At 42.4% G+C, this 24,630-nt stretch overlaps 1 protein-coding gene across 2 annotated transcripts in view; it reads left to right on the top strand.

Annotated features, from left to right (window-relative positions):
* Positions 1–5,768: 5,768 nt before the first annotated feature.
* The window catches only part of frmd4a (FERM domain containing 4A), a 150,263-nt gene continuing 131,401 nt past the window's right edge, over positions 5,769–24,630 (top strand). For both annotated transcript variants that reach the window (XM_061677729.1, XM_061677733.1), the window contains exon 1: positions 5,769–6,203. In XM_061677729.1, the coding sequence (XP_061533713.1) occupies positions 6,171–6,203 (33 nt within the window). In that variant the 5' untranslated portion in view covers positions 5,769–6,170. The remainder of the gene's footprint in view (positions 6,204–24,630) is intronic.

The following is a 24,630-nucleotide window of genomic DNA, read 5'->3' as shown; positions in this document are numbered from 1 at the left end:
ATCACGATTGTTACTTTTTCCATAATCGCCCAGCCCTACTTTAAAAATATTTTCCTGCTTAAATCATCACATTTTTAGGATCACACCCCTCTCAGGCAGCACTCATCCCACCCCATATCATGCCAGGAAAATAGCGAGGCTGGCTTTCGTTATAACTACAAAGACTTTACGGGTGCCCATAAACACAGTTCATACATCGCACCGTGTGTGCTATATGGACACGTCACCAAACACACATACCGTCCCACCGCCACTCCGTTGACGGCTTCTGATAAGTGTTAGTTTACTTGATTGCTCAGGAAATGTAACGCCAATCTGTGCTTTCATAAACAGTCAATACAGTTTTGTTTACCCTTTGAATAAGTGTAGGGTGGTTATTATGTAAATGTTGGGCAGATGTGCAGAATGGGTTGCTGCTGGCCATCCGCAGCCCGTGAATGACCGTACTTATTGCCCATTTGTTTTCTTTACCGTTTGTCCAATTAAACGATTGAAAGTGCACCAGGCGGCACGGTGGACGACTGGTTAGAGCGTCAGCCTCACAGTTCTGAGGACGCGGGTTCAATCCCCGGCCCCGCCTGTGCGGAGTTTGCATGTTCTCCCCGTGCCTGTGTGGGTTTTCTCCGGGCACTCCGGTTTCCTCCCACATCCCAAAAACATGCATTAATTGGAGACTCTAAATTGCCCGTAGGCATGACTGTGAGTGCGAATGGTTGTTTGTTTCTATGTGCCCTGCGATTGGCTGGCAACCAGTTCAGGGTGTGCCCTGATGACAGCTGGGATAGGCTCCAGCACGCCCGCGACCCTAGTGAGGAGAAGCGGCTCAGAAAATGGATGGATGGAAGTGCACCAGTGGCTGTCTATCCTCGACAACCTGTGGAGGGATTACAACTCGTTCTAACCAGGTGGTTTAATTTATGGGCTGATATATCGAATGTCGGGCAATATATCGTATATTGGCCAATATATAAGATATCGGATTTTTATTTTGTCCCCAATATTCTGCAGCTCTCGGCATCGGCCCCAAAATCCCATATCAGTGGGGCTCTTGTCTCAAAAGCCTCTAGAAGACAGAAAACGACCTCTAATCCTCCCTTCTCGGCTGTGATGTAGTTTAATTGATAAATCAATACAATTACATCCCTTGTTTCCCCCGTGGAAGTGCAGCGTGTGTTTAGAAACAGCTATTTACCATAGCCAATTTTCTTTGTACTCTGTAATTGCAGCCCTCTGCCGAAACAGCCTGAGAAAAATCACGTTATTTTCACGCATTTGTTGACACGGGTGTGCAGTAGACTCACATTTGATCTGGCTGTAGGCACTAGCCAAATTAGACACCACGAGGAAGAAACTCAGATGGAACACAGGAGACAAGAATAGCAAGACATAAGGATGATGCATCGCCACACTCTGACCGAGGCGCGTTAGCTCACATGTGCATGATGGAAAAAGTCACAAGGGATTAATTTTAGGGTCCAGATGGAGCAGCGAAGACCAAAAGAAGAGGAGGTGAAATAGGGGAGGGGTGACGCTAAGGGTGGGTTTCGGGGCAGCATATTGCAGGCTGCATCTCGCTGTGCAATATTGTCCTATTATTATAATGTTATCGCCTCCTCCATCCCTTGCACCCATTCTCTTTTTTTTTATGTGTGGCTATGTGTAGATTTAATGGGGATTGGTAAGGGTTGGGGCAGAGACAAGCTGTATTTCTGTCTCTGCATATATGTGTGTGGGTGTGTGGCTTGGTGGGGGAAATTGCTGACAGGTTAACATTCACTGTCAGCAGTAATGTGCAATGGCAATATATTGGGCCATATTTCACTGAGCCTATTTTAAAAAACAATAGCACATATTCAAGCCCGCCTGAATAAATATCTGTTCTTTTGGAGCCATCCTCCTGCCCAACGAGACCCCATGCTAATGTAGTCTTATTTATTCAGCTTCTACATAAGCTATGAACAAGAGACAAAATAGAAACGAGGCATTCGTGTTCGTGCAGTCTGCTCATTTCCGGTGCACTACTACACGCTATCACAGGTCAGCTAAATAATGAGATTTCCCACATGAGACCTCTGCTTCACTTATCCAATTTTGTCTATTATCCGTGTCTGTGTGAGAGAGAACGAGGAGTTGATATAGTGTGTGTGTTTACTTCTGTCTAGCTTGTGTGTGTATGTGTGTGAGAGGGAGAGCATGTGTAGCGCGTGCTGTGATACAATCATATGGTCCAGTGGCGATGTTCAGTACAAAGTGATACATTCTCTGATGTGAAGTCGACCACAGAATATTCTCCTGTGGGAGATCCCCCTTTTTGAATGCGGTTCCTAAACGAAATCACACGCCGCTGGCCAACCCAGCTCATTTTCTTTTGATGTTAGCTGGCGCAAAGATAACGAGCTGAAAGGTAATGTTTGCTCCATGGGCAGTGGACGTGCTGCACGCAGGTCGGATGGTCTTGGTCTCTTCCTGTTGTGACATTGTTGTCAAGAAGGCTAAAAATAGTTTAGATGGGGAAAGGATAGAGCGAGCGACCGAGCATTCCACTTGCGCTGTGCGGCTTTAAAGGCTTGTCACAAGCACATCCTCATTTAAAAGACCACGAAGCGCAGAGGCTAACATGCTCTGACTTCTATTTGTTTCACTTTTTAATGCTCTGGCTCTGTGTTTCTGACCAAATTGACACGGTTTCCTTGGCAATGAGCTCATGCAGCTGCGACTTGTCCACTTACTGTAAGTGGGGTACACACATACCACTTTTGTGTGGTATGTACATGTGTTGTGTACTTACTGTCCATATACTTGGCTTTTGTTAAATGACCAACATAGCATATCTCCAAACGATCGCTACTCTCTTCCCCCAGACTATAAGTCTGGCGTAGTACCAAGACTGACCTGTGAGAGGCAGCATAGTGCCACACTGCCAGAAAGAAAAAAGAAGACAAGTAGTAAGAGTATTATATTAGGCGGCATGGTGACTGACTAGTTAGCACATCTGCCTCACAGTTGTGGGGACTTGGGTTCAAGTCCCGGCCCCGCCTGTGTGGCGTTTGCATGTTCTCCCCGTGCCTGGGTGGGTTTTCTCCGGGCACTCTGGTTTCCTCCCACATCCCAAAAACATGCATGGTAGGTTGATTAAAGACTCTAAATTGCCCGTAGGTGTGAATGTGAGCGTGAATGGTTGTTTGTTTCTATGTGCCCTGCGATTGGCTGGTGACCGGTTCAGGGTGTACCCTGCCTCTCGCCCGAAGATACCTGGGATAGGCTCCAGCAGCCCGCGACCCTTGTGTGGATAAGCTGTAAAGAAAATGGATGGATGGATAGTAATAAAAGAAGAAACAGAAGACTGTTGTGACTGTTGTTGTTGTAAACTCTTCTCCTTGGCATGTAGTGAATGACTTGTGAGACACTTTGTACAAACAACCAGTTGTTCCACTATTTGCCTACTAAATCACTACCGTTCTGTTTCATGTCACAGTCACAGAGTTCGTGGCTCCGCCCAAACTCGGTGGTGACCACACACAGGATTTGTGATCGTAAATATTAAAGTTTTTTTTGTTTTGTTTACTACTGTTTGCCCCTACCTAAAATCACTCTTTAAAGGAGAAGTTTGTATATTAAAATTTCTATCAAGATTTGATTGTAGCCTCTAATAAAATTGCAGCGGTAGCAATACTAAGATAGCATTAGCACTGTTAACAAGCCGACGTTAGCCACGGCTAACACGTTCGCAGCTGGTGACTTATCAGAATCATCGTTATTTGCCAAGTATGTCCAAAAAACACACAAGGAATTTGTCTCCGGTAGTTGGAGCCGCTCTAGTACGATAACAGACAGTCAATTGACAGAGAACACTTTTGAGACATAAAGACATTGACAAAAAAAACAGTCACTGAGCAATAAAGGGTTGCTAGTTAACTGGTAATGCTGGTATATATATATATATTTTTTGACAGTTGTGCAAAAAGATGCAGAGTCCTTTAGCACTTAGAGCAGTTCAAATGACTAATATTGCAATAGTCCGGTGCAATGACCATTGTGCAAATGGTGCTGAGACTTCAAGGAGTGTATGCAGTTTAAAGTGACGAGTAGTGCGATAATCTGGGACAATGTTGATTGTGCAAATGTTGCAGATACTCCTCAATCAGTGTGCAAATGGAGCAGATGCTACTCTGGCATGAGTGGCCAGTATTGGTCAACAACAGATATGCAAATAGTGCAGCATGGCGAGACTACTACAGTGAGTGCACGAGTAATATATAATTGGCCCCACAGAAATGTGAGAACGAACTCAAGTAAAAAAATTGCCAGCATGTTGTAATGGAATTGTAGGTTATCTGTTTAAGAAGTTGATTGCAAGAGGGAAGAAGCTGTTGGAATGTCTGCTTGTTCTAGTTTGCATTGATCGGTAGCGCCTACCTGAGGGAAGGAGCTGGAAGAGCCGGTGACCGCGATGTGGAGGGTCCGAGAGGATTTTGCACGCTCTTGTCTTAGTTCTGGCAGTGTGCAAGTCCTCAAGCGTGGGTAGGGGTGTACTGACAATACTTTCAGCAGTTTTGATTGACCGTTGCAGTCGGAGTTTGTCCTTTTTTGGAGCAGCACCAAACCATACTGTGATGGAAGAACACAGGACTGATTCGATGACCGCTGTGTAGAACTGCCTCGGCAGCTCCTGTGGCAGGCCATGCTTCCTCAGAAGCCGCAGGAAGTACATCCTATGCTGGGCCTTTTTGAGGACGGAGTTGATGTTGGTCGCCCACTTCAGGTCCTGAGAGACTGTAATTCCCAGGAACTTGAAGGTCTCGATGGTTGACACAAGGCAGCTGGACAACGTGAGGGGCAGCTGTGGCGAAGGATGCCTCCTGAAGTCCACAATCATCTCTACAGTCTTGAGCGTGTTCAGCTCCAGGTTGTGTCGGCCGCACCACAGCTCCAGCCGCTCCGCTTCCTGTCAATATGTCCTTGATGAGGCCGATGACAGTGGTGTCATCTGCAAACTTCAACTATTTATAACGGCGTGTTCCTCTAACACTAAATATGAATGTACAATCATTTAAAAGTTAAAAAAGAGCTGATAAACTTAGCTGTTGAGTCAGAATGTTGCTAGTTTTGTGTCGCTTTTGAATCCTCCCAGCTGCCTGAAGTCCCTTTACTCTGCTGCTGATTGCGAAGAATGGGCTTTTTTTTTTCTGAGGTGGCTATTCCGCCACAATTTCTGCAAAGCTCCTGGAGCCCAAGGTAACAGGTCAACACAAGGCCAATGATAGACAGTTCATCAGTCTTTAGTAAGACCCAATTATCGAGATACGTGTACCTTGTTTTAGTGCACTTAAACACAAAGCAAATCCTATAAAGACATAATCATCACACAGAAACAATACTTCATAATAGTCCACTGTCATTTATAATGGCCTACGGCTGGAGGCCATGTGAGAATGGCTGTGTGTATGCGAAGAACAAGGTTTGTTCGTCTGAGCAAGTGACTCATGCTCTTGTTTATTAAGAGAATAGAAGCTGATCAGGTTGCTCGGCGATTAAGAGCCACTACTGTCCTGAGGGACAATACTAGACCTGAGAGTGTCCTCTCTCTCTTCACCTTCCTCTGTGCTTTCCTTCACCACCTCTTTCACACACACACCATTTTTGCTCAAACCATCCCAACCCCCAAACACACACACACACACACACCTCCCTCCTGTGCTTGGGCGTGAGCTGCCAGTGAGCAGGAGGACAGTAAAAGATGCAGAGGGGGGCTGTCGCTTAAAAAAAAGACCTGCAATCATTTTCCAAATTAAAGGGAGCAAATGTAGCTGGAGGCAGGAGAGAGAGGTGAAAAGGAGAGAGAGGAAGCACAAGAAGGAGAGAAAGCGAGAAAGAGAGAGAACTTGCGAGACCAATTGCATACTGAAATCATTGACAGGTTGGTGGGAGGAGAAACACCAAGACTTTGGCACTGCCCTCTCTCCTCCTACTCCTAAATGCGAGCATGTCAGTCAGTGTCTGTGTGACACAGTGTCACACACACACATTGTCGGTCCACTGTGTGTGGGTGGAGAGGAGATGTTTGCTTTGAGGATGAGACAGCGTTTCTAACAGGATCTATTTGCGGACGGGGGATAATTCCGCCGACGAGGCTGAGGGAAGCGAGCCCACCGGAACCGAGCCAATCCGTCATGGAGGGGCTGCTGTCGCCGATGAGGACGCGGGTAGGTTACCATGGGGATTGCTGAGTGTCTCAAAACTACTGCCTCCCGTCGCCAAGATGTCATTTAGGGAGGAAAGGATGCTGAGCTGATGAAATGAATGAATCGCTACATGATGCACAGAACTTTTCGAGCCATGTTGCTGTTTTATTGTTAGGTTATACTATATCGTCTCTGTCGGGCGGAATCCTCACATCTCCAAAATGACTACTTTCAAGGAAATTAAAATAGTACAGTATATATAGTGTCTTGCTTGAGTTACCAAACACCACATCTTTCAAGTTGGTAATGTATATATACTTTGGTGGGTAATGTTCTTATATTCTTATCATGTGCCATATATTGTGGACTAACATCAACACAGCACCACAGCAAAATCATGTTAAATCGCTAATTTAATACGCTATAAATCTCTTAATTTACTGTGCTGTCATTAAGTAAAATGGTAGAATTTTGCACAGGGCGCTAGCTGTCCATATCACAGTTGACGCTCATGCCGACCCACTGAACGGACAAAAAGCCTTTAATATTTCACAAAAACAAACGACTCTGTTTCATCATATTCATACTGTTGAGTGATGCAATAAATAAAACAATGAGTGGACTCAGCCGTGTAATAGCTGGACAAAATCTACTCCATTCTGCTATGAAGCATTACAGTATAAATTTTTAATAAAATAGGCTTACCCAAATATATCTAAGCTAACTATTTTCACTTGTTATTCTCTAAAGCAGATATTCTCAACTGGTGGGCCGGGACCTAAAATTGGGTCGTGGACACATTTTGGGTCTGTCACAGACAAAAGAAAAATAGTATGTATTCCTGTTATAATTTTTTTTTAGTACAGTACAGAGATGTACTAAGTTCCCACACGGAACATAGTAGGAAAGTGAACTTTGTGATCCTTTTCTCTAGCCACTAGTTTACTCTGTAAACAAATGTAGTGCAGCTCAGCCTTTGGCTGGCGGACGTCATGGCAAGCAATATGTCTTTGACAGTACAGCAAACATTTGAAACGGCATTTAAAAATATAATATACTGTACATATGTTTTCGGAGGCTATTTTTAAACAAAATCATTCTTTTTGTTCTTAACTTCTATGAAAGTGCGTCACGACTTTGCAACAATAGGAAAATGCGGGTGACAACAGTTGAGAACCACTGGTCTAAAAAACATCCAGAATTTCCTTCGACATAATGCCGCACGGCTCCTGCAGATTGAGGGACGAGGCGGAGTTGTACAACACATCTCAGACTGTTGCGCGTTCAAGAGTTAGATTTTTTTCCTCAAGCTATTTCCAACACTTTAAATTGCTTAATAATGTGTAAAAATAACAGACAACATTAAGGCAGACCAATAGTACCGATATGTGAAAATATGTGAAATTGACTGTTTTCCGCCTGACTGCGACAACATGCAAGTGTTGAAAAAGAATGATGCAAGCTGTGAGTTGTGTATGTGTTTGTGTGTATGCGTAACACTGGCTTTGAAAGAATGACTCAGTGTTCAAGTGGTGCCATTCTCCCTTCAGCACAAAACCACTGTGGCCTTTTGATTTGGATGAGAGGAGCAGAGCAAGAGGTGCAAGGGAGGAACTTGTCCTTTTCACATTCGAACCTTTGTGTTGTACTTGGCACTTGTGCGTTTATTTTGTCTACAAACCAATTCCAGTGAAGTTGGGACGTTGTGTTAAACATAAATAAAAACAGAATACAATGATTTGCAAATGATGTTCAACCTATATTTAATTGAATAAACTACAAAGACAAGATATTTAATGTTCAAACTGATAAACTAGATTATTTTTTGCAAAGAATCATTAACTTAGAATTTTATGGCTGCAACACATTACAAAAAAGCTGGGACAGGTTCACGTTTACCACTGTGTTACATCACCTTTTCTTTTAACAACATTCAATAAACGTTTGGGAACTGAGGACAGTAATTGTTGAAGCTTTGTAGGTGGAATTCTTTCACATTCTTGCTTGATGTACAGCTTCAGCTGTTCAACAGTCCGGGGGCTCCGTTGTCGTATTTTACGCTACATAATGCGCCACACATTTTCAATGGGTGACACGTCTGGACTGCAGGCAGGCCAGTCTAGTACCCGCACTCTTTTACAACGAAGCCATGCTGTTGTAACATGTGGAGAATGTGGTTTGGCATTGTCTTGCTGAAATAAGCAAGGGCGTCCATGAAAAAGACGTTACTTGGATGGCAGCATGTTTCTCCAAAACCTATATGTACCTTTCAGCATTAATTTGTGCCTTCACAGATGTGTAAGTTACCCATGCCATTGGGAGGAACACAGCCCCATACCATCACAGATGCTGGCTTTTGAACTTTGCGTCCATAACAGTCCGGCTAGTTCTTTTTCTCTTTGGCCCAGAGGACACGACGTCCACAATTTCCAAAAACAATTTGAAATGTGGACTCGTCGGACCACAGAACACTTTTCCACTTTGCATGAGTCCATCTTAGATGCGCTCGGGCCCAGAGAAGCCGGCGGCGTCTCTGGGTGTTGTTGATAAATGGGTTTTTCTTTGCATAGTGGAGTTTCAAGTTGCACTTACAGATATAGCGCCAAACTGTATTTACTGACATTGGTTTTCTGAAGTGTTCCCGAGCCCATGTGGTGATATCCTTTACATATTGATGTCGGTTTTTGATTCAGTACCGCCTGAGGGATCGAAGGTCACGGGCATTCAATGTTGGTTTTTGGCCTTGCCGCTTACATGCGGTGATTTCTCCAGATTCTCTGAACCTTTTGATGATATTATGGACCGTAGATGATGAAATCCCTAAATTCCTTGCAATTGTACATTGAGGAACATTGTTCTTAAACTGTTCGACTATTTTCTCATGCACCTGTTCGCAAAGAGGTGAACCTCAGCCTATCTTTGCTTGTGAATGACTGAGCCATTCAGGGAAGCTCCTTTTATACCCAATCATGGCACACACCTGTTCCCAATTAACCTGTTCACCTGTGGGATGTTCCAAACAAGTGTTTGATGAGCATTCCTCAACTTTCTCCGTCTTTTTTGCCACCTGTCCCAGCTTTTTTTGAATGTGGTGCAGCCATAAAATCCTAAATTAATGATTATTTGCTAAAAACAATCAAGTTTATCAGTTTGAACATTAAATATCTTGTCTTTATAGTGTAGTCAATTAAATATAGGTTGAACATGATTTGCAAATCATTGTATTCTGTCTTTATTTATGTTTAACACAACGTATCAACTTCATTGGAATTGGGTTGTATAAAAGTACTCTGCAACCAGACCTATACAGCATCGGTCTGTGCCGTACACAAAAGGCAACTGGCTGCACAAAACGATGTGTCTCTGTGTGTGTTTTAGTGAAAGCGTGCTAGTCTGAGCACACTTGATTATTTGTGTGTAGCCATGCGCCTGCCTGTGACACCACTGCGGTTGTGGGGACCTTAATGGATCCGAGAGCCCTGTCTCCATCCCAGATGAGGTCTGAAATGAAGACCTGTTTATTTCAGTGGGGATTTTATGTTAGTATAATATTATAGTGTGCGCTCCAAGCTATATGATGGCCTGTATTAATATTTATAAAGGCATGATTGTTTTTTTTTGTTTTTTTTTTAAAGCAGCTATGAGTGGTTTTCTGAACTGCAGAGTTAAAACCATCAGGCTAAAGAGCACAGACTAAAATACACAACTGCGGTGTAACAACATTTGCAGAATAAACTAAATTTTTGTCAATTTAGACTGTGTTTTCTTCTACTTCTCAGTCAGTCACAAACCCTCCCTTCCCCCTCAGCTCCAGCATATCACCACTACTGCAGACCGGCACAAACCCAAAAATATATTCTGGATGCAAGCTTGTCTTCCAGCTGCACATCTGACAGCTTGCATACATATTAACAGAGGCGCAACCTTAAAGCAAGTAGGCCACTCAGATGACCTCTACTAATTCACCTGAAAAGGAGACACAATTTGTATTCGCAATTTAAAACAGTTGTGTCTATGCAATTTATTTCAAAATCCCCCAACGATCAATATTTTCGCCACCCTATTTCGGTCTGCCTTTTAGTTTCATTGAAGACTAAATTATCCATACACTAGGTGTAAATGTGAGTGTGAATGCGTGTTTGTCTACAAGTTGTACGTGTTCCCTGCTCTTGGCTGGTGAGTAGTCCAGAATGTACCCCACCGCCCAATGCGACGCCCGTCAATTACGTCTCCCACAGGACGCCGCCCTGGCTGGCTGCCCATATTGTGCATATCAGAAACGGCCACTGTGCCCAAGTCCACAAAGTTTTCTACCGTTTCAAGTGACTATTGTCTCACATTGATAGAGTTGTTGTTGTTGCTTCTTCCACCTATCGACATTGCTTTGGTCTTCTCACAGCTTTTAATCGCTCTGCTATGATGAAAACAAGCGGTATAGAAAATGGATGGATGGGTGTGTCCTTTAAAGATGGAGTTTAGGGTTGCAGACATACAGTCCTGGCGAGCGCATGCCTAGTGGCGGGCTGGATCTCGTCTGCAATTCTCTTCCAGTCTTGTTCCATCTCACTTCTCTGTCGTGACTCCTTGACCTCTCGCAGTGTATTTGGCACTTAATATGAGCTATCTAGCTGGTAATTGTGTACTGGCTCCCGTGATCTTGTCCAAAAGAGGGGCCTTTGAGGGCTTTTCTGAGATACCCTGGGCTTCAAAGGCACGGCAGAGATTCAAGTAGAGCTAATAAAGCAGTGCTGTCTGCCACTGCCAGATTTGCCCGAGAGCAATGCTAATAACCGTCAGTCATGAAATGACCTTTTTGATTCTCTCAGTTTATCTTCATCAGCCACATTTAGCTTCTGATGCCCCGCAGTAGATTTTGTGTATCTCTGCCTAGGAATCAAAGCCATTCTGAGATTTATTTGAAAGAATCAGTGTGACGAAACTGGGAAGGCGCCGCTCTTAAAGTTTTACACCTCTCTGTGATACAGTAAGAGGAATAAAGTTCAGACAGATTGTGTCTTCTTTTTGCCTTCGTTTAACCAGCAGCAAAAGTGAGAAAAAAGAGAAAAAATTTGTAAAGTCATCTTCACATTCAAAGACCAACACTATCCAAGCGTACACTGAGCATTGCTGCATGTGCCAGTGATTTGCTTGAATAAATAATAATAAATACATAAATAAACACCGCAACTCAAAAGGGACTCAAATAAATGCCTCTTTTTGGCTTATTTTCCCTTTACTATTACCAATAGCCCCTACTACAGTTGGTACGGAAAGTATTCAGACCCCCTAAATTTTTTAACTCTTTGTTATATTGCAGCCATTTGCTAAAATCATTGAAGTTCTTCCCCCCCCCTAGTTAATGTACACTTAGCACCCCATATTGACAGAAAAAAAAACTGAATTGTTGAAATTTTTTCAGATTTATTAACAAAGAAAAACTGAAATATCACACAGCCATAAGTATTCAGACCCTTTGCTGTGACACTCATATTTAACTCGGGTGCTGTCCATTTCTTCTGATCATCCTTGAGATGGTTCTACACCTTCATTGGAGTCGAGCTGTGTTTGATTATACTGATTGGACTTGATTAGAAAAGCCACACACCTGTCTATATAAGACCTGACAGCGCACAGTGCATGTCGGAGCAAATGAGAATCATCAGGTCAAAGGAACTGCCTGAAGAGCTCAGAAAGATAATTGTGGCAAGGCACAGATCTGGCCATGGTTACAAAAAGATTTCTGCTGCACTTAAGGTTCCTAAGAGCACAGTGGCCTCCATAATCCTGAAATGGAAGATGTTTGTGATGATCAGACCCTTCCTAGAGCTGGTCGTCCAGCCAAACTGAGCAATCGGGGGAGAACAGCCTTGGTGAGAGAGGTAACAAAGAACCCAAAGATCAGTGTGGCTGAGCTCCAGAGATGCAGTCGGGAGATGGGAGAAAGTTCTAGAAAGTCAACCATCACTGCAACCCTCCACCAGTCGGGGCTTTATGGCAGAGTGGCCCGACGGAAGCCTCTCCTCAGTGCAAGACACATGAAAGCCCACATGGAGTTTGCTAAAAAACACCTGAAGGACTCCAAGATGGTGAGAAATAAGATTCTCTGGTCTGATGAGACCAAGATATAAATTATTGGCCTTAATTCTAAGCGGTATTTGTGGGGAAAAAACAGGCACTGCTCATCACGTGTCCAATACAGTCCCAACAGTGAAGCATGGTGGTGGCAGCATCATGCCGTGGGGGCTGTTTTTCAGCTACAGGGACAGGACGACTGGTTGCAATCAAAGGAAAGATGAATGCAGCCAAGTACAGGGATATCCTGGACGAAAATGAAAACCAGAGTGCTCAGGACCTTAGACTGGGCCGAAGGTTCACCTTCTAACAAGACAATGATCACACAGCTAAAATAATGAAGGAGTTTCAACTCTGTGACTGTTCTTGAATGGCCCAGCCAGAGCCCTGACTTAAACCCAATTGAGCATCTCTGGAGAGACCTGAAAATGGCTGTCCACCAACGTTCACCATCCAACCTGACAGAACTGGTGAGAATCTGCAAGGAGGAATGGCAGAGGATCCCCAAATACAGGTGTGAAAAACTGCATCATTCCCACAAAGACTCATGTGATATTTCTGTTTTTCTTTTTGAATAAATCTGCAAAAATTTCAACAATTCTGTTTTTTTCCGTCAATATGCAGTGTTTTGTGTACATTAATGAGAATGTTGAACTGAAATGATTTTAGCAAATGGCTGCAATATAACAAAGAGTGAAAAATTTAAGGGGATCTGAATACCTTCCGTACCCACTGTATGTGGAGTTTGTCTGTTCTCTAGGTAGTCTGGTCTTTCCAATATTGCTAGCTGTTTTAGACTGACCATTTTGATGATGTTTAAAGACCCACGAGATATTCTGTTCTGTGACAATATAAAAATCAAACCAATCAAAAGAAAGAATAGACACTGTTCTCTCACCAGAAAAAAAGTTAGTTTCTAGCTTTTCCTGGTCTTTAGGAATTAGCAGTAAAACATGGGTTGGTTTCACCAAAAACACAAGTTCCTTACACAAAGGAGGCAAAAACGAGCTTTTTGTGAAAAGAAACAGCACAAGCACAACAGTGACTTTGGCTAATATTTTTTTGCTTTTGTGACATCTCAAACTATAAAACAACAAAACACTTGCGGCGAGTTAGTGCCACTCACGCCACGGTTCGAGTCATTAGCATTTTTACATGGTACTCTTCGTTCACTCCATGAACTGCGTCACCATTTCTCACGATCTACTACCTACCACAACACATACTCTGTTTATACCATACATATGTATACTCTGTTCAAGTGTAAGGTGCCTAAACCTTTCCAGTTTCCAATATTTTGGTATTTCTCTCCCTCATAATCGATGTGATTCACCAGAGATTCACCACCTCATCTTTATCTTCTGCTCAAAAGCTGTGAAGATTTCAAATCCAAAGCGATGCAATGTCGCTATCTAGAGGGACCCGTTAGTCATTACAGTGATTTACAGACATGAATTTCACAGACAAGCCGAGCGAGACCTACTTCCATGGCTGCCTGTTGCAAAACGTACTTGACAAATATATTCGTCGGTGGCAGTAAATGGTTGGAATCCAGTTGACAAATATAAGCGTCCGCATCAGTGAGTGAGTTAAGGATCTTTACCGCATCATACGCCATCTGCAGACCACACATGGCATCTGTAAAGATGAATATTGTGAGAAAATTCTGTTGTGTGCTGAGAATAACAAAAAAACTGTGTGATGTCCTTTGACAAAGGAGCAGACTTTGCTCGAGGGGGGTGACAAAGTTGTGTATTCTATGCGGGACAGACATAACTGAGCATTGTCCAGAAAAAATATGAGAAAGAAGTAAAGAAATGCCCCATAGCTACTATAAGAGATAATATTAAAACTGGTCTTTTCAGGTCTTATCAATTAAGGTTTTTACTTCACTGAACCACAAAAAGCGACTTCAGCCCTAAGATAACTCCAAACCTGAAGAAAAACTGCAACCTCCATAATCCGCTGCCCTCTAAAACGAGAAATTTGTGCTGTGTAGGCTTTCTAAGAGATGTACTCAAAGCTTCCTGCCACTCTGTATCTCCCTTGTGTTGTATTACTTTATTACTGGTGACAGTAATGTGCAGTGAAGCAGGGAGATGAAATAGAAATGGTTATTTGTGAAATGTGCTGCATTGCTGGTTGGAGTTGTTTTGAACTAAAAAAAAAAAACAGGACAAGAAAAACTGTGAAAAAAATCCCCCTGCTTAAGCATCTTATTGTGATTGCATTGTTATTTCTTGTCTTTTTACAATGAAATATTACAGTTTATTTCTGCTGTGTATTTCTCACTATCTTGGGAGGCGTCTAATGGCCAGCCACGAGAATTAAAATAGATGCAAACTCATCGAAGCGTGTGCTTCATCTGTAGCCTTGTGTGTGTATTGTTGTCAGCCAGGCAGGGAGTGAACATTACAGCGTCATCCTTTTTGTGAATATATTGGGAACTGGATTTGCGAGTTTAATTAAAGTTCGTCCAAATGGTGAAAATCTGTGGATAATTGACGGCCATTATAATTGCATTGGAAGAAAGAAACAAAAAATTTAAACCCAAAAAAACTGCCAATAGGCAGTTTTTTTTTTAAGTGTGCTTCTGACCCGCACCATTAGATGGGAGCAGTACACTTCACAACATCCAGCTCCAGTCAATTCACATTGATTTCCTTGCAGTGAAATGGCAATATCATCCATCCATCCATCCATTTTCTGAGCCGCTTCTCCTCACGAGGGTCGCGGGCGTGCTGGAGCCTATCCCAGCTGTCATCGGGCAGGAGGCAGGGTACACCCTGAACTGGTTGATGGCAATATCAGTTGGTAGCATTAATGCACCATTAATCTGGTTTGCCAACCTCCAATAGACAACACAGAAAAACGTAAGAAACTAAGACAAAACATTTGGTGCAGTTGTGAGTTGTGCTCAGATTTTACGTTTTTGCAGGTTATGTGGAGAGCAAACATGAAAACTGTTGTTTTTAATAGTTGTTGAGTGCAATTTTTATTTAAAAAAATATTTTGGTGTTAGGCGGCACGGTGACCGACTGGTTAGAGCGTCTGCCTCACAGTTATGAGGTCCAGGGTTCAATCCCCAGCCCAGCCTGTGGGTTTCCTCCCACATCCCAAAAACATGCGTGGTAGGTTGATTGAAGACTCTAAATTGCCCGTAGGTGTGATTGTGAGTGCAAATGGTGCCCTGCGATTGGCTGGCAACCAGTTCGGGGTGTACCCCGCCTCCTGCCCGATGATAGCTGGGATAGGCTCCAGCACTCCCGCGACCCTAGTGAGTATAAGCGGCTCAGAAAATCGATGGATGGATGGATGGATTTTGGTGTTATTTTAGGGGAAAGATGATTTGAGATCTGAGTATTTAGCGATACTGTAATATGCTCTTTTTTAAATTTTATTTCCCCCCCCCAAACCATTAAGTGACATCTAACCACTTGGCCAAGGCTCACATTTGAAAAACTATTGATTTTTGTTCGAACTGCCCAAAACAAAATGCTTACGTTTTTGCATTGGTTGTTAATGGGTTAATTCCTCCATATTTTTTTAATTCTCGTCACTTGAGCAGCGGAATATCTGAAGCTCGCTTGCATGTCAAATTTAGGCTTGCAACACAAAGCAAAAAAAATCAAATGAGCGACGGCTTGCAACCACTGTATTTACTGGTGCACGCATGAAAACGAACTTGTAACTTGAAACTTGTGTTGGGGATATTTTTTACAATGGTAAACATCTGTATAGTAAGGCTATATTTATAAACAATGCGCTTGCTAAATGTCTACTGTGGGCTGGTCTGAGCCAAGAATCTCCTGGGAGCAACTCTTAACATGGAAAGAGGCCTGTTCAAATAGTGCAACGCACACACTGCATGTAATATATGCATATAGGTCAGTAGAGTAGCACAAGGAGAGCCGTAATTGAATCTTCCTCTTGAACAAATGTGCGACATTGAAGTGTATTACTGTGTGTGTGCGTATTTGTGTACATGTGTGGGTACAATGCTAACGCTTCCCTCCTAACCCAATCAATATGGAGTAGTTATCAAGAGATTAACCCTGTCGATGCATTATCCGTCTAATCATCAGTGCCTACCAGTGCACTCCATCACTCTCCAACTGCTGTCATTTATATGTTTGCTCGCTCCCTCTTCCGCCGCCTCGCGTGTTTCTCGGCCACCTGCTGTGACAGTTGACACCGTTACAGAAATGGTCGCATGAATGGACGAAGTGCACACCCGAGAATGTATACGGTTTAGGAACGGACAGTTAAGCAGGACGTTTGTCTGTCATCAGCCTTCTTTTGGGTTAGCATCATCTCCACAATCTACAGCTGAATACTGTGCAAATCAGGGAGGACAGGGGGGCAATAGTGAAAATATGTGAGTAATCGCTCATACGTGACGCTCTTCCGCACTCAGCCACCTCAATTTTTGTGCTGTATGTGTCAAATTGAATTCATAACTATAGAGTTAGAAATGTCTTATGTTAGCTACCCTCTAGCATAGTTAGCACACCATTTACGTTTGTTGGCGATAGCTTGGTGGCTGTTGCTAATGTCGTTGTGAATTCTAATCTTACGTTAGTATCAGTGGATCAGTGCAGATGGCGACGATCCATTGGCGTCGTACCTCCCAGAACCCTGACAAAAAAAAAATGTTATTCGCTGTTCTGTATTTATTAACGAGGAATAGCGAATTAGACCCTTTTCTATGGACGCGTATTGCATTCAGTTGGATAAAAAAAACAACCTGTTTTTCTGAGTAATTTTTTCGAGGGCATTGTTTTTCTGACTATTTTCTACTGTTTTTCAGACAAAAAAATTTTCCACCTGTTTTTCTGACTATTGTTTTCTGTTTTTTGGACTATTTTTTTCCCACCTGTTTTTCAGACTATTTTTTTCTGTTTTTCTGCCCAAATTTATTTCCACCTGTTTTTCTGACTACGGCACTAGTTGACTTGTGCTGCTGGTTAGAGCGTCAGCCTCACAGTTCTGACGACCGGGTTCAATCCCCGGCCCCGACTGTGTGGAGCGTGCATGTTCTCCCCGTGCCTGCGTGGGTTTTCTCCGGGCACTCCGGTTTCCTCCCACATCCCTAAAACATGCATGAATTGGAGACTCTAAATTGCCCGTAAGTGTGAATGTGAGTGCGAATGGTTGTTTGTTTGTATGTGGCCTGCGATTGGCTGGCAACCAGTTCAGGGTGTACCCCGTCTCTCGCCCGAAGTTAGCTGGGATAGGCTCCAGTATGCCCGTGACCCTAGTGAGGAGAAGCATCTCAGAAAATGGATGGATGGATGGATGTTTTTCTGACAAATGTTTTTCTGAGTTATCGGGACACATCGAACTCACACGAGAACCTGCGAACTGAAAGTGACTCTTTGCGGACTCACAAATGGCGGATTACTGCTCGCACACCTTCAACCAGCCCATACACGTTTAACTTACCGGTTCAATTAAAGTGCCTGCGTAATGTCGACAAACTAATAACAATACCGTCTATGTGACTCAAAGACAAGAGTATCTCCCAGTGTCTTAAACCCATATCAAAATAAAACTTGATCAAACTAAATAAGCCGGTCATGTTGCTTACTACGGATTCCGCAAAGAGTCACTTGCAGTTCGCAGGTTCTCGCGTGAGTTCCATGTGTCCCGATAACTCAGAAAAAAATTAGTCAGAAAAACATTAGTCAGAAAAACAGAAAAAAAATAGTCAGAAAAACAAAGCCCTCCAAAAAATTACTCAGAAAAACAGGAGTTTTTTTTTTTATCCAAGTGAATGCAATACGTTTCCGTACTTTTCCACCTTCAGACGTATTATCAAAGCCATAATTGATGTGGACTTACCCCTTTAAATAGAGGGAATTCCGCAATGCCTGGAGGGTGAAGGGGTGCGAACAGTGAAGTTTACCTCCTGACAATCGCTCTCGCCCTGTCGTGTTGTAAGCAGTTGTCTCTGGCTGATAAATATTTCATTTGGGGCTCCAGAGGCTGGCAATGATGTCACAGATCTGGTACTCTTAACTGCCGGATGCTGTGTAAATGTGGAATTATATTATACAGATTTTGCACGTATACCTAATTTAACCTAGTTTCTAGTGAGTGTACAAATGCTGCTTAGCAGTCATGACTGTCTCTGCATCTCCTACACGCACAGCGTTCATTAGCAGGTAGGCCGCTGTTAGGGCGACTAAATCCACTCTGCCAAAAGGGAAGCGACCAGAACCCGCATCCCTGCAGCCAAACGCATCGCTACTCGGATGAAAATAATTAAGAGGGAAAGGCAGGGTTGAGTGGGGTTTGGAACTGTGGGACAAGGTGGGAGTGCCTTTGGCAGCACACATACATATTCAGCAGGTTGGCTCGCAGCATTCAAGGGCCAGAGGAAATAGCAGAGGGACGATGTCTGGTGTTTGGAACCGCAAGAGACATTTAAAAAGAAGAAAAAAAAACTGTCACTACTTCACTGTCAAAGGCATTAGGAGAAGATTAAAAGTGTTTTTAAAGACAAAACACAGTAATAATAATAATTACACTCATCGGTCTTTTTTTTTTTTTTTAAACATTTCTTTAAAATAATTAATCCCATCCATTTCCTATATCACTTATCCTGATTAGGTTTGTGCGGTGTGCTGTAACCTATCCCAGCTAACGTCAGGCGAAAGGCGGGGTATACCCCATTATTCGCACAATTTTGCTGTTCCCATTGTGGCAATGTATACCGAGTAATCTCTTATGTTTTCATCTGATACTTACAGTAATGAGCAAGTGTCTCTGAGTGATGTCAGCGGGGAAACCGGGATAGGTGTACACTTATCCCTGATTCAGGCATTACATCTTCACCCTCGCCGCATGAAGGGCACATCCGCCATCTTGGCGAGCGCCGTGCGCCCGCGGTGCCTGTGAGTCCCGCTGTTTCAAGCATGTCAAATGTGCTCTTGTCCCCTTGAAGAGACCCGTGTGATGGGATCAATCAAAGCGCAATCGAGCGGCCGAGGAAGGGTGCCGGCAATTCACTTAATGTTGTGAGTTGTCATGGCAACACCGGGTGCGGCTTTTCCGCTTCATCGCTCGGACGTCATGTTGCAGGCTTTGCTAGAATGAAATGAATGATGTAGGGAGAAACTGAATTTCTTTAAATACTCATTAAGATTACAAAAAGATACCACAACATATGGAAGCACGAAGAAATTATTCTCATAATCAGCGCTTGATAAAATTGAGCTACAGTGGTGGAGGTAAGAGTGACCTTACATAGGAGTTTTTCGAGATACGAGCCATCATTCAGATGAATTTTAGCTTCGATTTGAGACACAAGCGCTGTATACAAGCGCAGTGAACAGAACTTGCTGTAACTCACTTGATAAAAAGCAGCACTTTGGCAGACTGTGAACAATTCTTCAAAATAGAGGCTTCAAGCTCTTTTTTTTGCCACTTCTCGTTGCAATTTGCTGTCAAACTAAACATAAAACAAAGAGATTTACACGTGTATATAAAACTACCACATAGCTTTGCCTTAATAAAGTCAGTTTAGCTTAACGCTAACAAAAAAATGGGAAGCAACAGAAATTTAAGCAATAGATATTTGAGAACAAACAGTGGAGCAACACATGTAGACAGACAATATAACACTCACAGGCGTAGATCCTCTGCCAAACAACTATTATTGCAGCTTACAGAGTAGTTGTGACTGTCTCCTCCGTCTGTGTACTGTATATCCGTATGTCTGTATTATAAGGCACTCATACCAGAAGAAGCAGTGGAATGTCCATTCTATTGTAGCAAAATATGTGGCAAAAACTGTTTATTCAATTTTGTCATTTCGTCAAGTACAATAACAAATATTTTATTATTGAAAAACACATTACAAATTTTTTTTTTTTTTTTCTTTTTTGGAGGCTTGAACGGATTAATGGCATGGGGTGGGGGGGGGGGACTGCATGTTTCATGAAACCCAATTTGAAAATACAACGATAACAATGGCTACAACTACATGTTCTACTCCCATTTGGTCTCCAGCTAAATGCGTAAATCACAATTTCATTCGCAGCCTGGAGGTGTGTTGCAAAAGCAAATCAGTCAGGTTCAATCCCCGCACTGCCGTGTTCCCACTCTCTGGCCTCTGTGCTCGAATGAGGGTAATTGCCAATGTTGCAACGACAACAAATTCCCCGGGCCAGGTCCATTTATTTTTTTGGGGGGTGGTGATCCCATGGGCTGTGTGCACTTTTTCAACCGAGGTCAGAAAACAGCTGCGAAGAGGATGCTAGCCATTCCAAACAATGTAAAGAACAAGCACAAAATGGAGCAACTACCGTCAAAGTGCTATAGGTGAACAGTCTGTTCAAGGAAGCCAGTCTCATATGTTTGTATTTAGCATCAGTTTTCTTATTTGTAATTCAAGATTGCACAGTGCAGTGTTTCACCGCATATTTGTGTTCACTATTCACAAATTTACTTATTCACCTTTTTTTGTGCTCTTTGTGAAACGCCCTAAGATGCCACACGACGATGCCAAAGCCCTGTCTAAATAGGAATTTGTGTCAAAGAAGTACAGTCTCTCTTTGACTTGCGAGTTTAACAGGTGTCAAACTGGTGGCCTGGGGGCCAGATCCGGCCCGCGACATCATATAATGTGGCCCGCAAAAGCAAATCGTGTCGACTTCGAATGTGTCGACTTCATGTTTCATGTTTCTTGTGACAATACCAAAATAGGTGTCTTTACTTGTATAATGTTGAGTTATTGCAAGCATTTTATGTTACCAATCACCTTTTTAAAATAAATGTAATAATAGTTGAACATTTTGTATTGGCTTCTGATTTTAAAACTACTTATCCATCAATTTGTTGTGTATATGTCACTATATGACTATATGCACATATGACTATATGACAGTCATAACGGCCCTCCGAGGGAAGCCATAACTACAATGTGGCCCGTGACAAAAATGAGTTTGACACCCCTGGCTTAAATGGTTATAAGACCGCGACACAGATGCTATTCGGTGGCAATGTCATTGCCATTTGTTTGCCAAACTGCTGCTTGTTGTGGAGTTGAGTTTTGCTGCCACCAGATAGTGCTTGTATCTCAAATTTTTGCTTACAACAGTATGTTATAGTACGTACATCTCGACTGAGAGATGAACTTCATATGTCGAGGAGGAGCTACTGTAAGTGTTGCCTGGGTTGTTAGGAGAAGTTAGAGAAAGTCTTTGTCCATGTTCATTTACTGTGCATTTTTCAAAATGTTATCAATAGGTCATTTATTTTTAAGGGTAATGCAAGATGAGTTTGAAATTATATTAAAATGTTTTGGTACTACTGATATAGTTACAGTTTAAACTGTTAATATCTGAGCAGTGTCAATGACTACTTATATAGCACAATTTACACAGGAATACAGTTTACAAGTACGGCCTTTTGAGACACTGAGTACCTAGTCACTCGTGAAGTCACAGTTAAAGTTTTAAGTTTGACAGAAGTTAAGTTCCTCATGTTTTTATTTTTTTCCCCCCAATGTTTTAGTATGTCACAGTATGCTAATTTTGTATCATAATACTACAATTAGCGAATAGCATGGTATTACTGTACCAAACAAACATCATTTGAAGTCTTTATAAAGTCATTAAACATGTTGATGCTTTGTCTTCCTAAAGCACAGCTTCACGCCAAAGCATGCACGTCCTGCTTTTACATCAGCAATCTTAATGCCATATAGATAATGGCTCAACGTCCTTGTTATGCCCCAGTGCACTAATGTCAGTTTGATTATTACCATGTTCAAGGAGACAGAGATGTCAAACACTTACTGTGCTCAGATGCGTGTTGTTCAATTTGCATGCGTAACAACGTGCCGCATGCACAGACGGTCGGGGCCAAATTTCAGCCACAAGGCAGCTTTTCGGTGTCTCTGCTCAGAAAGGCTGAGGCTTGCCTGCAGGTTAGGAGCAGCTGGAAGAAAATAGATGGATTGACAGATGGAGGGATACGGAACTGGGAGTAATAGAATGGGAGATGATGAAGGTGCCAGGATGTAAGGGGAATACATTTGCTCCAGTTGTACTCCTGAGAGGAACATATCTGAGAGGTGCAGTGGATTGTTTTTGGAAGCAGGAGTGCATAACACTAAAGGCGGCAGTGATCTTTTAGGTTCTGCTCAAACGGTGTACACAAGATTTTTACCATTTTAAAAATTCAAATAGCACATTAAAACTGTTCCAGCATAAAAGGGATACAGATTATCCATTCTACTTGACCTAACAGCCAAACAGGACATGTTTAAAAAAAATAAATTAAAAAAAAAGAGATTCTCTGGGAACTAAATTGGAGTGGGAAACTCTTCTTCTTATCATATTTAACGTGGTGAATCACAACTACACAACTACAATTACAACCAGTTGCTTCCCTGTTTTTGTCCAGCAAAAGGAGCACCTTCAAGTCGCTTCCTAATTTTTTATCATTCCGTTTTATGTCACAATCACAGAGTCTGTGACATGGACAGACGTGGTGTTCACCACACAAATTTTATCCAGGTTTGTAATCATAAATAGTAAACAGGTTTAACATAACCGATTGTCGGATTTTTTCTGAAGAGATTAAGGAAGAAAAATCCTTCTGAACACAGCCCATACCACAGAATAATCACTTAATAATAATCTTTCACACATCCGATAATCAAGTCTTTGCTGAGTTTGATGACACTGGAGGAAAGTTGATCAAATTTTGCTCGATTTTCAGTATGTGTGTAGATTCAGATTCAGTCAGCTTTATTGATTTTGTTGCGGGCAATTTGTTTAAAGCCTCCATGTCCAAGTGCACATTTAGCATCAACAGACAAACACATAATAAACAATTGCGTATAGGACATGGCAAATAGTGTACAGGACCAGATGCAAGAAATTAATAAGAACAATGAAATAAATAAATGTACCTGGCTTTAGAAGGGAAAGCGGTGGAAAAATGACCCGAGAAGGTGGTGTTCGTGATCAATTACACTACTCGCAAAGAGTTAAGGATATTGGGCTCTCCGGTGAAATTTTAGAATTAACCTAAAATGCATCATAAATCTCACAGGTCGACTTAATTTGACCCTCTCTGAACTTTTCAATGCACTTATCCAACTGTTTTTGGATAAGTGCATTGTTTTTGTACTTTTTGCACAACTTGATGATCTCTAACAAAGAGCAGAAGTTGATCAATAAATGGAGCAATACACTTCCTGGTTCAATTAGAATTGGTATTTTAAACAAATTTCAAACAGGAAGTAGACACTTTGACAGGGGTGTCAAATATATCTTTGTCACGGACAACATAGGAGTTATGGTTTCCCTCGGAGGGCCGTTATGACTGTAAACTAGGGATTCCTAAGTAGGTATCGTATCGGGCCAATACCAACCTTAGTTCAAGGCGTCAGGTAATCGTGAAGGCTGCCAATACCAACCACCGATATGTAAGGCAAACAAAAAAATTCTGATATTAAGTCCACACCGAGGGACCCAGGGCGGTCCGCCGGCCCCACCGAGGCGCCCCGACAACCGGCCACCCAGCGGGCACCGCACGGACCCAATGCCACCCCCCCAGCCAACCACCCCACACGCCCCGCCACCCCACCAATACCAACCTTAGTTCAAGGTGTCAGGTAATGGTGAAGGCTGCCAATACTAGCCACCGATATGTAAGGACAAAAAAAATCTGATATTAAGTTCTCCTCGCCAGGGGTTGACGCTACATTGCAGTGGTTTGACACATTGGTGAATCATCGTGTCAGAAAGAAAGAAACACCTTTGTTCATAATTATCTGTCATTGTGTCAATTGAAATTTTATGTATCAAAAGTACAAGCGGTATAGGTGAGTGAATACTCATACTATTGGTCTGAAAAACTGGTATCTAAAATCACTACTGTAAACCCATATAATTGTATGATTGGCTCATATTATTACATATACACAACAAATTGATGGATAACACTTGAAATCAGAAACCAGTAAAAAATAAAAAAAATAAATAAACAATTATTCAGTTTGTTTTAAAAAGGGGATTGGTAACAACAAATTCTTGCGATATCTCAATGTTATTGAAAGTGAAGACAATTTGCTATTTTAGAAAGATGAAATTGATTTACTTTCGTGGGGCACATGAAATAATGTGGCGGGCCGGGTCTGCCTTGAGTTTCAACATAGAAACTGGAAGAATCACAGAAAGGCATAAAAGTGGACGTCCTTGGAAATTTTCATGGATCAAACAACGCTTTGTGAATTTTGCTGTTGTGTTGAAAAGGCAGACGTGTATTCAGAAAGTTTACACAAGATCAAATTAGGGTTCACCTGTAAAGCTTATAGTGCATCCGGAATTGTCGCCGAAAGCCCAGTTTCTCGCCC

This window comes from Phycodurus eques, chromosome 5 (genome assembly GCF_024500275.1).
Source record: "Phycodurus eques isolate BA_2022a chromosome 5, UOR_Pequ_1.1, whole genome shotgun sequence".
NCBI lineage: Eukaryota > Metazoa > Chordata > Actinopteri > Syngnathiformes > Syngnathidae > Phycodurus > Phycodurus eques.
This window is presented reverse-complemented; position numbering and strand designations above follow the sequence as displayed.